Source organism: Falco punctatus (genome assembly GCF_963210335.1).
Source record: "Falco punctatus genome assembly, chromosome: 18".
Lineage (NCBI taxonomy): Eukaryota > Metazoa > Chordata > Aves > Falconiformes > Falconidae > Falco > Falco punctatus.
In genome coordinates this window covers 4739522-4755050 of record NC_137598.1, presented here as the reverse complement: position 1 = coordinate 4755050, position 15529 = coordinate 4739522, and the positions used below count along the sequence as shown (strand labels likewise).

Below are 15529 nucleotides of genomic sequence, written 5' to 3'. Positions count from 1 at the left end.
GGGCAGGAGGTCTTTGGGACCCCTAAGGAGCCTTTCTCCTCCAAGTTTGCTCCCAGGAGCAGAAAAGCCACCTTCCGGTGGGGCGGGAGGTCTTTGGGACCCCTGAGGAGCCTTTCTACTCCCAGCTTGCTCCCAGGAGCAGAACAGCCACCTTCCAGCGGGGCGGGAGGTCTTTGTGGGACCCCCACAGAGCCTTCTTACTCTGAACTTGCTCCCAGGAGCAGAAGAGCCACCTTCCAGCAGGGCAGGAGGTCTTTGTGGGACTCCCAAGAAGCATTTCTACTCCCAGGAGCAGAAGAGCCACTTTCCAGTGGGGTGTCAGGTCCCTGTGGGGACCCCCAAGGAGCTTTTCTACTCCCAACTTCCTCCCAGGAGCAGAAAAGCCACCTTCCAGCGGGGTGGGAGGTCTTTGGGACCCCTGAGGAGCCTTCCTACTCTGAACTTGCTCCCAGGAGCAGAAGAGCCACCTTCCAGCGGGGCAGGAGGTCTTTGGGACCCCTGAGGAGCCTTTCTACTCCCAGCTTGCTCCCCGGAGCAGAAGAGCCACCTTCCAGTGGGGCGGGAGGTCTTTGGGACCCCTGAGGAGCCTTTCTACTCCCAGCTTGTTCTCAGGAGCAGATCAGCCACTTTCCAGCGGGGTGGGAGGTCTTTGGGACCCCCACAGAGCCTTCTTACTCTGAACTTGCTCCCAGGAGCAGAAGAGCCACCTTCCAGCAGGGCAGGAGGTCTTTGTGGGACCCCCAAGAAGCATTTCTACTCCCAGGAGCAGAAGAGCCACTTTCCAGTGGGGTGTCAGGTCCCTGTGGGGACCCCCAAGGAGCTTTTCTACTCCCAACTTCCTCCCAGGAGCAGAAAAGCCACCTTCCAGTGGGGCGGGAGGTCTTTGTGGGACCCCTGAGGAGCCTTCCTACTCTGAACTTGCTCCCAGGAGCAGAAGAGCCACCTTCCAGCGGGGCGGGAGGTCTTTGGGACCCCTGAGGAGCCTTTCTACTCCCAGCTTGCTCCCCGGAGCAGAATAGCCACCTTCCAGTGGGGCGGGAGGTCTTTGGGACCCCTGAGGAGCCTTTCTACTCCCAGCTTGCTCCCAGGAGCAGAACAGCCACCTTCCAGCGGGGCGGGAGGTCTTTGGGACCCCTGAGGAGCCTTTCTACTCCCAGCTTGCTCCCAGGAGCAGAACAGCCACCTTCCAGCGGGGTGGGAGGTCTTTGTGGGACCCCTGAGGAACCTTTCTACTCCCAGCTTGCTCCCAGGAGCAGAACAGCCACCTTCCAGTGGGGCGGGAGGTCTTTGTGGGACCCCTGAGGAACCTTCCTACTCTGAACTTGCTCCCAGGAGCAGAAGAGCCACCTTTCAGTGGGGCGGGAGGTCTTTGGGACCCCTGAGGAGCCTTTCTACTCCCAGCTTGCTCCCAGGAGCAGAAGAGCCACCTTCCAGCGGGGTGGGAGGTCTTTGTGGGACCCCTGAGGAACCTTTCTACACCCAACTTGCTCCCAGGAGCAGAAGAGCCACCTTCCAGCGGGGTGGGAGGTCTTTGTGGGACCCCTGAGGAGCCTTTCTACTCCCAGCTTGCTCCCAGGAGCAGAAGAGCCACCTTCCAGCGGGGTGGGAGGTCTTTGTGGGACCCCTGAGGAACCTTTCTACACCCAACTTGCTCCCAGGAGCAGAACAGCCACTTTCCAGCGGGGCGGGAGGTCTTTGGGACCCCTGAGGAGCCTTTCTACTCCCAGCTTGCTCCCAGGAGCAGAACAGCCACCTTCCAGCGGGGTGGGAGGTCTTTGTGGGACCCCTGAGGAACCTTTCTACTCCCAGCTTGCTCCCAGGAGCAGAACAGCCACCTTCCAGTGGGGCGGGAGGTCTTTGTGGGACCCCTGAGGAACCTTCCTACTCTGAACTTGCTCCCAGGAGCAGAAGAGCCACCTTTCAGTGGGGCGGGAGGTCTTTGGGACCCCTGAGGAGCCTTTCTACTCCCAGCTTGCTCCCAGGAGCAGAAGAGCCACCTTCCAGCGGGGTGGGAGGTCTTTGTGGGACCCCTGAGGAACCTTTCTACACCCAACTTGCTCCCAGGAGCAGAAGAGCCACCTTCCAGCGGGGTGGGAGGTCTTTGTGGGACCCCTGAGGAGCCTTTCTACTCCCAGCTTGCTCCCAGGAGCAGAAGAGCCACCTTCCAGCGGGGTGGGAGGTCTTTGTGGGACCCCTGAGGAACCTTTCTACACCCAACTTGCTCCCAGGAGCAGAACAGCCACTTTCCAGCGGGGCGGGAGGTCTTTGGGACCCCCGAGGAGGTTTTCTCCTCCTGACAGCTGCTCTCTGGCTTCCCCCCCCCCCCCCCCCCCCCAGCCACCTCCATCCTGAAGCGGCAGAAGCAGCTCCAGCTCCGCAGGAAGAATGTCCGCTTCGACCAAGTGACCGTCTACTACTTCGCCCGGCGCCAGGGCTTCACCAGCGTGCCCAGCCAGGGCGGCAGCTCCCTGGGCATGGCCCAGCGCCACAACTCCGTGCGCCGCTACACGCTCTGCGAGTTCGCCCAGGAGCAGGAGGTGAACCACCGGGAGATCCTGCGGGAGCACCTCAAGGAGGAGAAACTCCACGCCAAGAAGATGAAGGTACCGCCGGGGAAAAAGGTTGCGGGGGGGAGGGGGGTAGTAAAATCTGGGGGCTGGGCTTTGGCGGAGCCTGAGCGTGGGCCGGGGCGGAGGGGGGACCCCCCGGCTGCTGTTTTGCCCTGGCTGGGGGCAGGTTTATCGCTGCTGACCCCCCCCACCCCCCCTTTTTATTTCTTTTACCTCTGTTTGGGGGGTTCGTCTCCGTGCTGCACCCACGTGCGGGACCACCCGGGCAGCATCGACCTGAGTGGGGGAGGGGGGATCACTGGGGGGAGGGGGGGATGATGGGGGGGAGATGGGGATCACGGGGTGGGCAGGTGGGGATCACGGGGGGGGGGGAGATGGGGATCGGGGGGGGAGGGGGGGATGACATGGGGGGAAGATGGGGGTGACGGGGGGGGCAGGTGGGGATCACGGGGGGGAGGGGGGATGATGGGGGGGAGATGGGGATCGGGGGGGAGGGGGGATCGGGGGGGAGGGGAGGATGACATGGAGGGGAGATGGGGGTGACGGGGGGGGCAGGTGGAGATCACAGGGGGGAGGGGGGGATGATGGGGGTATGACGGGGGGGAGATGGGGATCGGGGGGGAGGGGGGATGGCATGGGGGCAGGTGGGGATCACGGGCGGGGGAGGGGGGGATGACATGGGGGGGAGATGGGGGTGATGGGGGGGCAGGTGGGGATCACGGGGGGGGGGGGATGATGGGGGGATGACGAGGGGGGAGATGGGGATCGGGGGGGGAGGGGGGATGACATGGGGGCAGGTGGGGATCACGGGCGGGGGAGGGGGGGATAATGGGGGGGAGATGGGCATCACAGGGGGAGATGGGGGTGACGGGGGGGCAGGTGGGGATCACGGGGGGGAGGTGGGGACGATGGGGGGGCATGACGGGGGGAGGGGGGGATGATGGGGGGGGATGATGGGGGGAGAGGGGGGGTGATATAGGGGGGATCGAGGGGGAGGATGGGGATCATGTAGGGGCAGGTGGGATCACAGGGGGGAGGGGGGGGATCACGGGGGGGCAGGTGGGGATCACGGGGGGGTTGGGGATCACGGCGGCTCTGCCCAGGGGTCCCAGGGCTCTGTGCCCTCACGATGCCCCGCGGGGGCTGCGCCGGGGCTGCCACGGCCGCCTTCGGGCCGGGGGGTTCCAGTCCTGCCTCTCCATTTCCTTTATTTTTTAATTTTAATTATTATTTTTTTTTAATGGATCTCCCCGCCCGCTGCCTCCGCGTGCACCGGCTTTTGTAGGGTCGGGGACCCCCGTTTGTGCTGGGGTCTGGGGGGTCTGGGGGGGGGGAGGGGAGGGGGGCAGGGAGGCTGAAGGGATCTCGCAGGATCCAGCTCTGGCTTTTCCATCGCTTTTAAACCTCCTTTGCCCTGGGGGGATGCTGGGCTGCGCCCCCCGCCCCCCGCCCAGGACCCTGGTGTTCGGAGCAGCCGTTGCCTTTTATCTGCCTGCTCGCAGGGCTCTGGCGAGGGGGGGGGGGGGTGGGGGCGCAGAAAAGGAATTTTCTTCCCTAAATTCTTTTATTATTTAATTTTTTTCCCCTTTCCCTTCTCCTATAAAGTGCCGTGAGCCCACCCGCAGCCCGGCTGGGGGGACACGGTGGGGCGACGGCTCTGGGGGGGGGCTCAGCTCGCCGTGGTGGGTGCGGGACCGGGAGCCGGATGGAGGGACGGACCCCGGGGGCTCAGCATCCCCCCGGGCGGGCGCTGCCCCTGCCCCTCTGCCCCGCAGCTCACCAAGAACGGCACGGTGGAGTCGGAGGAGGCGGCGGGGCTGACGCTGGAGGACGTCTCGGACGACGACATCGACGTGGAGAACGTGGAGGTGGATGACTACTTCTTCCTGCAGCCGCTGCCCACCAAGCGACGCCGGGCGCTGCTCCGGGCCTCGGGCGTCCACCGCATCGACGCGGAGGAGAAGCAGGAGCTGCGCGCCATCCGCCTGTCCCGCGAGGAGTGCGGCTGCGACTGCCGCCTCTACTGCGACCCCGAGGCCTGCGCCTGCAGCCAGGCGGGCATCAAGTGCCAGGTGAGGTGGGGGGCGACGCCAGCGGCCAACGCGGCTCGGCCCGGCACTGGCATGGGGCGCTGGGGCAATCAGGCACTGGGGCACTCATTTGCTGGGGTGCTGGGGCAATCGGGTGCTGGGTGCTGGGGCAATCAGGTGCTGTGACGCTGGGGCACTTGGGCGCTCGGGTACTGGGGCGCTGGGGCAATCGGGTGCTGGGCACTGGGTGCTGGGCGCTGGGCGCTGAGTGCTGGGGTGCTGGGCACTGGGTGCTGGGTGTTGGGCATTGGGGCACTGGGTGCTGGGCACTGGGTGCTGGGCACTGGGCGCTGAGCGCTGGGTGCTGGGCGCTGGGGCACTGGGCACTGGGTGCTGGGCGCTGGGGCGCTGGGCACTGGGTGCTGGGCGCTGGGGCGCTGGGCACTGGGGCGCTGGGCACTGGGGCGCTGGGGCACTGGGGCGCTGGGCGCTGGGGCACTGGGTGCTGGGCACTGGGCACTGGGGCGCTGGGTACTGGGGCGCTGGGCACTGGGGCGCTGGGCACTGGGGCGCTGGGTGCTGGGCGCTGGGGCACTGGGGCGCTGGGTGCTGGGCGCTGGGGCGCTGGGGCACTGGGCACTGGGTGCTGGGCGCTGGGGCACTGGGCACTGGGTGCTGGGCACTGGGGCGCTGGGGCACTGGGGCGCTGGGCACTGGGGCGCTGGGCACTGGGGCGCTGGGGCACTGGGGCGCTGGGTGCTGGGCGCTGGGGCACTGGGTGCTGGGCACTGGGCACTGGGGCGCTGGGTACTGGGGCGCTGGGCACTGGAGCGCTGGGCGCTGGGGCACTGGGGCGCTGGGTGCTGGGCACTGGGGCGCTGGGCGCTGGGCACTGGGGCGCTGGGTGCTGGGCACTGGGGCGCTGGGTGCTGGGGCACTGGGCACTGGGGCGCTGGGCACTGGGGCACTGGGCACTGGGGCACTGGGCACTGGGGCGCTGGGCGCTGGGGCACTGGGCACTGGGGCGCTGGGCGCTGGGGCACTGGGCACTGGGCGCTCAGGCATTTGGCTGCCCCCCCAGCACGGGCAGCAGCACCAGCCTGGCCTGGGGGCAGCACCGGGAACACCCTCCCCCAGCCCCGAATTCCCGACGTCAGGCAGCGCCAGGGCGGGGGTTGGGCTCTGCGGAGGGATCCTCTGGGATCTCCCCAATGTCAGGCAGCACCAGAATGGATTTTAGGCTCTGGGGAGGGATCTTCTGGGATCTTCCGGACATCAGGCGGCACCAGGGTGGGGTTTAGGCTGTGGGGAGGGATCCTCTGGGATCTCCCCAATGTCAGGTGGCACCAGGGCGGGTTTTAGGCTGTGGGGAGGGATCCTCTGGGATCTCCCCAATGTCAGGTGGCACCAGGGCGGGTTTTAGGCTCTGGGGAGGGATCCTCTGGGATCTCCCCAATGTCAGGCAGCACCAGAATGGATTTTAGGCTCTGGGGAGGGATCCTCTGGGATCTTCCGGACATCAGGCGGCACCAGGGCGGGTTTTAGGCTCTGGGGAGGGATCCTCTGGGATCTCCCCAATGTCAGGCAGCACCAGAATGGATTTTAGGCTCTGGGGAGGGATCTTCTGGGATCTTCCGGACATCAGGCGGCACCAGGGTGGGGTTTAGGCTGTGGGGAGGGATCCTCTGGGATCTCCCCAATGTCATGTGGCACCAGGGCGGGTTTTAGGCTCTGGGGAGGGATCCTCTGGGATCTCCCCAATGTCAGGTGGCACCAGGGCGGGTTTTAGGCTCTGGGGAGGGATCCTCTGGGATCTCTCCAATGTCAGGCAGCACCAGAATGGATTTTAGGCTCTGGGGAGGGATCCTCTGGGATCTCCCCAATGTCAGGCGGCACCAGGGCGGGTTTTAGGCTGTGGGGAGGGATCCTCTGGGATCTCCCCAATGTCAGGCAGCACCAGAATGGATTTTAGGCTCTGGGGAGGGATCTTCTGGGATCTTCCGGACATCAGGCGGCACCAGGGTGGGGTTTAGGCTGTGGGGAGGGATCCTCTGGGATCTTCCGGACATCAGGCGGCACCAGGGCGGGTTTTAGGCTCTGGGGAGGGATCCTCTGGGATCTTCCGGACATCAGGCGGCACCAGGGCGGGTTTTAGGCTCTGGGGAGGGATCCTCTGGGATCTCTCCAATGTCAGGCAGCACCAGAATGGATTTTAGGCTCTGGGGAGGGATCCTCTGGGATCTCCCCAATGTCAGGCGGCACCAGGGCGGGTTTTAGGCTCTGGGGAGGGATCCTCTGGGATCTTCCGGACATCAGGCGGCACCAGGGCGGGTTTTAGGCTGTGGGGAGGGATCCTCTGGGATCTCCCCAATGTCAGGTGGCACCAGGGCGGGTTTTAGGCTCTGGGGAGGGATCCTCTGGGATCTCCCCAATGTCAGGCAGCACCAGAATGGATTTTAGGCTCTGGGGAGGGATCCTCTTGGATCTTCCAGACATCAGGCGGCACCAGGGCGGGTTTTAGGCTGTGGGGAGGGATCCTCTGGGATCTCCCCAATGTCAGGTGGCACCAGGGCGGGTTTTAGGCTCTGGGGAGGGATCCTCTGGGATCTCCCCAATGTCAGGCAGCACCAGAATGGATTTTAGGCTCTGGGGAGGGATCCTCTGGGATCTCCCCAATGTCAGGCGGCACCAGGGCGGGTTTTAGGCTCTGGGGAGGGATCCTCTGGGATCTCCCCAATGTCAGGTGGCACCAGGGAAGGTTTTAGGCTGTGGGGAGGGATCCTCTGGGATCTCCCCAATGTCAGGCAGCACCAGAATGGATTTTAGGCTCTGGGGAGGGATCCTCTGGGATCTTCCGGACATCAGGCGGCACCAGGGCGGGTTTTAGGCTGTGGGGAGGGATCCTCTGGGATCTCCCCAATGTCAGGTGGCACCAGGGCGGGTTTTAGGCTCTGGGGAGGGATCCTCTGGGATCTCCCCAATGTCAGGCAGCACCAGAATGGATTTTAGGCCTTGGGGAGGGATCCTCTGGGATCTTCCGGACATCAGGCGGCACCAGGACGGGTTTTAGGCTGTGGGGAGGGATCCTCTGGGATCTCCCCAATGTCAGGTGGCACCAGGGCGGGTTTTAGGCTCTGGGGAGGGATCCTCTGGGATCTCCCCAATGTCAGGTGGCACCAGGGAGGGTTTTAGGCTCTGGGGAGGGATCCTCTGGGATCTCTCCAATGTCAGGCAGCACCAGAATGGATTTTAGGCTCTGGGGAGGGATCCTCTGGGATCTCCCCAATGTCAGGCGGCACCAGGGCGGGTTTTAGGCTCTGGGGAGGGATCCTCTGGGATCTCCCCAATGTCAGGTGGCACCAGGGCAGGTTTTAGGCTGTGGGGAGGGATCCTCTGGGATCTCCCCAATGTCAGGTGGCACCAGGGCGGGTTTTAGGCTGTGGGGAGGGATCCTCTGGGATCTCCCCAATGTCAGGTGGCACCAGGGCGGGTTTTAGGCTCTGGGGAGGGATCCTCTGGGATCTCCCCAATGTCAGGCAGCACCAGAATGGATTTTAGGCTCTGGGGAGGGATCATCTGGGATCTTCCGGACATCAGGCGGCACCAGGGCGGGTTTTAGGCTGTGGGGAGGGATCCTCTGGGATCTCCCCAATGTCAGGCGGCACCAGGGCGGGTTTTAGGCTGTGGGGAGGGATCCTCTGGGATCTCCCCAATGTCAGGTGGCACCAGGGCGGGTTTTAGGCTCTGCGGAGGGATCCTCTGGGATCTCCCCAATGTCAGGCAGCACCAGAATGGATTTTAGGCCTTGGGGAGGGATCCTCTGGGATCTTCCGGACATCAGGCGGCACCAGGGCGGGTTTTAGGCTGTGGGGAGGGATCCTCTGGGATCTCCCCAATGTCAGGTGGCACCAGGGCGGGTTTTAGGCTCTGGGGAGGGATCCTCTGGGATCTCCCCAATGTCAGGCAGCACCAGAATGGATTTTAGGCTCTGGGGAGGGATCTTCTGGGATCTTCCGGACATCAGGCGGCACCAGGGTGGGGTTTAGGCTGTGGGGAGGGATCCTCTGGGATCTCCCCAATGTCATGTGGCACCAGGGCGGGTTTTAGGCTGTGGGGAGGGATCCTCTGGGATCTCCCCAATGTCAGGTGGCACCAGGGCAGGTTTTAGGCTCTGGGGAGGGATCCTCTGGGATCTCCCCAATGTCAGGCAGCACCAGAATGGATTTTAGGCTCTGGGGAGGGATCCTCTGGGATCTTCCGGACATCAGGCGGCACCAGGGCGGGTTTTAGGCTGTGGGGAGGGATCCTCTGGGATCTCCCCAATGTCATGTGGCACCAGGGCGGGTTTTAGGCTCTGGGGAGGGATCCTCTGGGATCTCCCCAATGTCAGGCAGCACCAGAATGGATTTTAGGCCTTGGGGAGGGATCCTCTGGGATCTTCCGGACATCAGGCAGCACCAGGGCGGGTTTTAGGCTGTGGGGAGGGATCTTCTGGGATCTCCCCAATGTCAGGTGGCACCAGGGCGGGTTTTAGGCTCTGCGGAGGGATCCTCTGGGATCTCCCCAATGTCAGGCAGCACCAGAATGGATTTTAGGCTCTGGGGAGGGATCCTCTGGGATCTTCCGGACATCAGGCGGCACCAGGGCGGGTTTTAGGCTGTGGGGAGGGATCCTCTGGGATCTCCCCAATGTCAGGTGGCACCAGGGCGGGTTTTAGGCTCTGGGGAGGGATCCTCTGGGATCTCCCCAATGTCAGGCAGCACCAGAATGGATTTTAGGCTCTGGGGAGGGATCTTCTGGGATCTTCCGGACATCAGGCGGCACCAGGGTGGGGTTTAGGCTGTGGGGAGGGATCCTCTGGGATCTCCCTAATGTCATGTGGCACCAGGGCGGGTTTTAGGCTCTGGGGAGGGATCCTCTGGGATCTCCCCAATGTCATGTGGCACCAGGGCGGGTTTTAGGCTCTGGGGAGGGATCCTCTGGGATCTCCCCAATGTCAGGTGGCACCAGGGAGGGTTTTAGGCTCTGGGGAGGGATCCTCTGGGATCTCTCCAATGTCAGGCAGCACCAGAATGGATTTTAGGCTCTGGGGAGGGATCCTCTGGGATCTCCCCAATGTCAGGCGGCACCAGGGCGGGTTTTAGGCTCTGGGGAGGGATCCTCTGGGATCTTCCGGACATCAGGCGGCACCAGGGCGGGTTTTAGGCTGTGGGGAGGGATCCTCTGGGATCTCCCCAATGTCAGGTGGCACCAGGGCGGGTTTTAGGCTCTGGGGAGGGATCCTCTGGGATCTCCCCAATGTCAGGCAGCACCAGAATGGATTTTAGGCTCTGGGGAGGGATCCTCTTGGATCTTCCGGACATCAGGCGGCACCAGGGCGGGTTTTAGGCTGTGGGGAGGGATCCTCTGGGATCTCCCCAATGTCAGGTGGCACCAGGGCGGGTTTTAGGCTCTGGGGAGGGATCCTCTGGGATCTCCCCAATGTCAGGCAGCACCAGAATGGATTTTAGGCTCTGGGGAGGGATCCTCTGGGATCTCCCCAATGTCAGGCGGCACCAGGGCGGGTTTTAGGCTCTGGGGAGGGATCCTCTGGGATCTCCCCAATGTCAGGTGGCACCAGGGAAGGTTTTAGGCTGTGGGGAGGGATCCTCTGGGATCTCCCCAATGTCAGGCGGCACCAGGGCGGGTTTTAGGCTCTGGGGAGGGATCCTCTGGGATCTCCCCAATGTCAGGCAGCACCAGAATGGATTTTAGGCTCTGGGGAGGGATCCTCTGGGATCTTCCGGACATCAGGCGGCACCAGGGCGGGTTTTAGGCTGTGGGGAGGGATCCTCTGGGATCTCCCCAATGTCAGGCAGCACCAGGGCGGGTTTTAGGCTCTGGGGAGGGATCCTCTGGGATCTCCCCAATGTCAGGCAGCACCAGAATGGATTTTAGGCCTTGGGGAGGGATCCTCTGGGATCTTCCGGACATCAGGCGGCACCAGGGCGGGTTTTAGGCTGTGGGGAGGGATCTTCTGGGATCTCCCCAATGTCAGGTGGCACCAGGGCGGGTTTTAGGCTCTGGGGAGGGATCCTCTGGGATCTCCCCAATGTCAGGTGGCACCAGGGCGGGTTTTAGGCTCTGGGGAGGGATCCTCTGGGATCTCTCCAATGTCAGGCAGCACCAGAATGGATTTTAGGCTCTGGGGAGGGATCCTCTGGGATCTCCCCAATGTCAGGCGGCACCAGGGCGGGTTTTAGGCTGTGGGGAGGGATCCTCTGGGATCTCCCCAATGTCAGGCAGCACCAGAATGGATTTTAGGCTCTGGGGAGGGATCTTCTGGGATCTTCCGGACATCAGGCGGCACCAGGGTGGGGTTTAGGCTGTGGGGAGGGATCCTCTGGGATCTCCCCAATGTCATGTGGCACCAGGGCGGGTTTTAGGCTGTGGGGAGGGATCCTCTGGGATCTCCCCAATGTCAGGTGGCACCAGGGCAGGTTTTAGGCTCTGGGGAGGGATCCTCTGGGATCTCTCCAATGTCAGGCAGCACCAGAATGGATTTTAGGCTCTGGGGAGGGATCCTCTGGGATCTCCCCAATGTCAGGCGGCACCAGGGCGGGTTTTAGGCTCTGGGGAGGGATCCTCTGGGATCTTCCGGACATCAGGCGGCACCAGGGCGGGTTTTAGGCTGTGGGGAGGGATCCTCTGGGATCTCCCCAATGTCAGGTGGCACCAGGGCGGGTTTTAGGCTCTGGGGAGGGATCCTCTGGGATCTCCCCAATGTCAGGCAGCACCAGAATGGATTTTAGGCTCTGGGGAGGGATCCTCTTGGATCTTCCGGACATCAGGCGGCACCAGGGCGGGTTTTAGGCTGTGGGGAGGGATCCTCTGGGATCTCCCCAATGTCAGGTGGCACCAGGGCGGGTTTTAGGCTCTGGGGAGGGATCCTCTGGGATCTCCCCAATGTCAGGCAGCACCAGAATGGATTTTAGGCTCTGGGGAGGGATCCTCTGGGATCTCCCCAATGTCAGGCGGCACCAGGGCGGGTTTTAGGCTCTGGGGAGGGATCCTCTGGGATCTCCCCAATGTCAGGCAGCACCAGAATGGATTTTAGGCTCTGGGGAGGGATCCTCTGGGATCTTCCGGACATCAGGCGGCACCAGGGCGGGTTTTAGGCTGTGGGGAGGGATCCTCTGGGATCTCCCCAATGTCATGTGGCACCAGGGCGGGTTTTAGGCTCTGGGGAGGGATCCTCTGGGATCTCCCCAATGTCAGGTGGCACCAGGGCGGGTTTTAGGCTCTGGGGAGGGATCCTCTGGGATCTCCCCAATGTCAGGCAGCACCAGAATGGATTTTAGGCTCTGGGGAGGGATCCTCTGGGATCTTCCGGACATCAGGCGGCACCAGGGCGGGTTTTAGGCTGTGGGGAGGGATCCTCTGGGATCTCCCCAATGTCAGGCGGCACCAGGGCGGGTTTTAGGCTGTGGGGAGGGATCCTCTGGGATCTCCCCAATGTCAGGCGGCACCAGAATGGATTTTAGGCTCTGGGGAGGGATCCTCTGGGATCTCCCCAATGTCAGGCAGCACCAGAATGGATTTTAGGCCTTGGGGAGGGATCCTCTGGGATCTTCCGGACATCAGGCGGCACCAGGGCGGGTTTTAGGCTGTGGGGAGGGATCCTCTGGGATCTCCCCAATGTCATGTGGCACCAGGGCGGGTTTTAGGCTCTGGGGAGGGATCCTCTGGGATCTCCCCAATGTCAGGCAGCACCAGAATGGATTTTAGGCTCTGGGGAGGGATCTTCTGGGATCTTCCGGACATCAGGCGGCACCAGGGTGGGGTTTAGGCTGTGGGGAGGGATCCTCTGGGATCTCCCCAATGTCATGTGGCACCAGGGCGGGTTTTAGGCTGTGGGGAGGGATCCTCTGGGATCTCCCCAATGTCAGGTGGCACCAGGGCGGGTTTTAGGCTGTGGGGAGGGATCCTCTGGGATCTCCCCAATGTCAGGTGGCACCAGGGCGGGTTTTAGGCTGTGGGGAGGGATCCTCTGGGATCTCCCCAATGTCAGGTGGCACCAGGGCGGGTTTTAGGCTCTGGGGAGGGATCCTCTGGGATCTCCCCAATGTCAGGCAGCACCAGAATGGATTTTAGGCTCTGGGGAGGGATCCTCTGGGATCTTCCGGACATCAGGCGGCACCAGGGCGGGTTTTAGGCTGTGGGGAGGGATCCTCTGGGATCTCCCCAATGTCAGGTGGCACCAGGGCGGGTTTTAGGCTCTGGGGAGGGATCCTCTGGGATCTCCCCAATGTCAGGCAGCACCAGAATGGATTTTAGGCCTTGGGGAGGGATCCTCTGGGATCTTCCGAACATCAGGCGGCACCAGGGCGGGTTTTAGGCTGTGGGGAGGGATCTTCTGGGATCTCCCCAATGTCAGGTGGCACCAGGGCGGGTTTTAGGCTCTGCGGAGGGATCCTCTGGGATCTCCCCAATGTCAGGCAGCACCAGAATGGATTTTAGGCTGTGGGGAGGGATCCTCTGGGATCTTCCGGACATCAGGCGGCACCAGCGCGGGTTTTAGGCTGTGGGGAGGGATCCTCTGGGATCTCCCCAATGTCAGGTGGCACCAGGGCGGGTTTTAGGCTGTGGGGAGGGATCCTCTGGGATCTCCCCAATGTCAGGCAGCACCAGAATGGATTTTAGGCCTTGGGGAGGGATCCTCTGGGATCTTCCGGACATCAGGCGGCACCAGGACGGGTTTTAGGCTGTGGGGAGGGATCCTCTGGGATCTCCCCAATGTCAGGTGGCACCAGGGCGGGTTTTAGGCTCTGGGGAGGGATCCTGTGGGATCTCCCCAATGTCAGGTGGCACCAGGGAGGGTTTTAGGCTCTGGGGAGGGATCCTCTGGGATCTCTCCAATGTCAGGCAGCACCAGAATGGATTTTAGGCTCTGGGGAGGGATCCTCTGGGATCTCCCCAATGTCAGGCGGCACCAGGGCGGGTTTTAGGCTCTGGGGAGGGATCCTCTGGGATCTCCCCAATGTCAGGTGGCACCAGGGCAGGTTTTAGGCTCTGGGGAGGGATCCTCTGGGATCTCCCCAATGTCAGGTGGCACCAGGGCGGGTTTTAGGCCTTGGGGAGGGATCCTCTGGGATCTCCCCAATGTCAGGTGGCACCAGGGCGGGTTTTAGGCTCTGGGGAGGGATCCTCTGGGATCTCCCCAATGTCAGGCAGCACCAGAATGGATTTTAGGCTCTGGGGAGGGATCCTCTGGGATCTTCCGGACATCAGGCGGCACCAGGGCGGGTTTTAGGCTGTGGGGAGGGATCCTCTGGGATCTCCCCAATGTCAGGTGGCACCAGGGCGGGTTTTAGGCTCTGGGGAGGGATCCTCTGGGATCTCCCCAATGTCAGGCAGCACCAGAATGGATTTTAGGCTCTGGGGAGGGATCCTCTGGGATCTTCCGGACATCAGGCGGCACCAGGGCGGGTTTTAGGCTGTGGGGAGGGATCCTCTGGGATCTCCCCAATGTCAGGTGGCACCAGGGCGGGTTTTAGGCTCTGGGGAGGGATCCTCTGGGATCTCCCCAATGTCAGGCAGCACCAGAATGGATTTTAGGCTCTGGGGAGGGATCCTCTGGGATCTTCCGGACATCAGGCGGCACCAGGGCGGGTTTTAGGCTGTGGGGAGGGATCCTCTGGGATCTCCCCAATGTCAGGTGGCACCAGGGCGGGTTTTAGGCTGTGGGGAGGGATCCTCTGGGATCTCCCCAATGTCAGGCAGCACCAGAATGGATTTTAGGCCTTGGGGAGGGATCCTCTGGGATCTTCCGGACATCAGGCGGCACCAGGACGGGTTTTAGGCTGTGGGGAGGGATCCTCTGGGATCTCCCCAATGTCAGGTGGCACCAGGGCGGGTTTTAGGCTCTGGGGAGGGATCCTGTGGGATCTCCCCAATGTCAGGTGGCACCAGGGAGGGTTTTAGGCTCTGGGGAGGGATCCTCTGGGATCTCTCCAATGTCAGGCAGCACCAGAATGGATTTTAGGCTCTGGGGAGGGATCCTCTGGGATCTCCCCAATGTCAGGCGGCACCAGGGCGGGTTTTAGGCTCTGGGGAGGGATCCTCTGGGATCTCCCCAATGTCAGGTGGCACCAGGGCAGGTTTTAGGCTCTGGGGAGGGATCCTCTGGGATCTCCCCAATGTCAGGTGGCACCAGGGCGGGTTTTAGGCCTTGGGGAGGGATCCTCTGGGATCTCCCCAATGTCAGGTGGCACCAGGGCGGGTTTTAGGCTCTGGGGAGGGATCCTCTGGGATCTCCCCAATGTCAGGCAGCACCAGAATGGATTTTAGGCTCTGGGGAGGGATCCTCTGGGATCTTCCGGACATCAGGCGGCACCAGGGCGGGTTTTAGGCTGTGGGGAGGGATCCTCTGGGATCTCCCCAATGTCAGGTGGCACCAGGGCGGGTTTTAGGCTCTGGGGAGGGATCCTCTGGGATCTCCCCAATGTCAGGCAGCACCAGAATGGATTTTAGGCTCTGGGGAGGGATCCTCTGGGATCTTCCGGACATCAGGCGGCACCAGGGCGGGTTTTAGGCTGTGGGGAGGGATCCTCTGGGATCTCCCCAATGTCAGGCGGCACCAGGGCGGGTTTTAGGCTGTGGGGAGGGATCCTCTGGGATCTCCCCAATGTCAGGCGGCACCAGAATGGATTTTAGGCTCTGGGGAGGGATCCTCTGGGATCTCCCCAATGTCAGGCAGCACCAGAATGGATTTTAGGCCTTGGGGAGGGATCCTCTGGGATCTTCCGGACATCAGGCGGCACCAGGGCGGGTTTTAGGCTGTGGGGAGGGATCCTCTGGGATCTCCCCAATGTCATGTGGCACCAGGGCGGGTTTTAGGCTCTGGGGAGGGATCCTCTGGGATCTCCCCAATGTCAGGCAGCACCAGAA

General features: G+C 62.8%; 1 protein-coding gene across 7 annotated transcripts in view; it reads left to right on the top strand.

Moving 5' to 3' along the window:
• CSRNP2 (cysteine and serine rich nuclear protein 2) overlaps positions 1-15529 on the top strand; it is a 30979-nt gene that overhangs the window by 9181 nt on the left and 6269 nt on the right. For all 7 annotated transcript variants that reach the window (XM_080367977.1, XM_080367976.1, XM_080367975.1 and 4 more), the window contains 2 exons: positions 2338-2603; positions 4346-4642. In XM_080367977.1, the coding sequence (XP_080224103.1) occupies positions 2338-2603; positions 4346-4642 (563 nt within the window). The remainder of the gene's footprint in view (positions 1-2337; positions 2604-4345; positions 4643-15529) is intronic.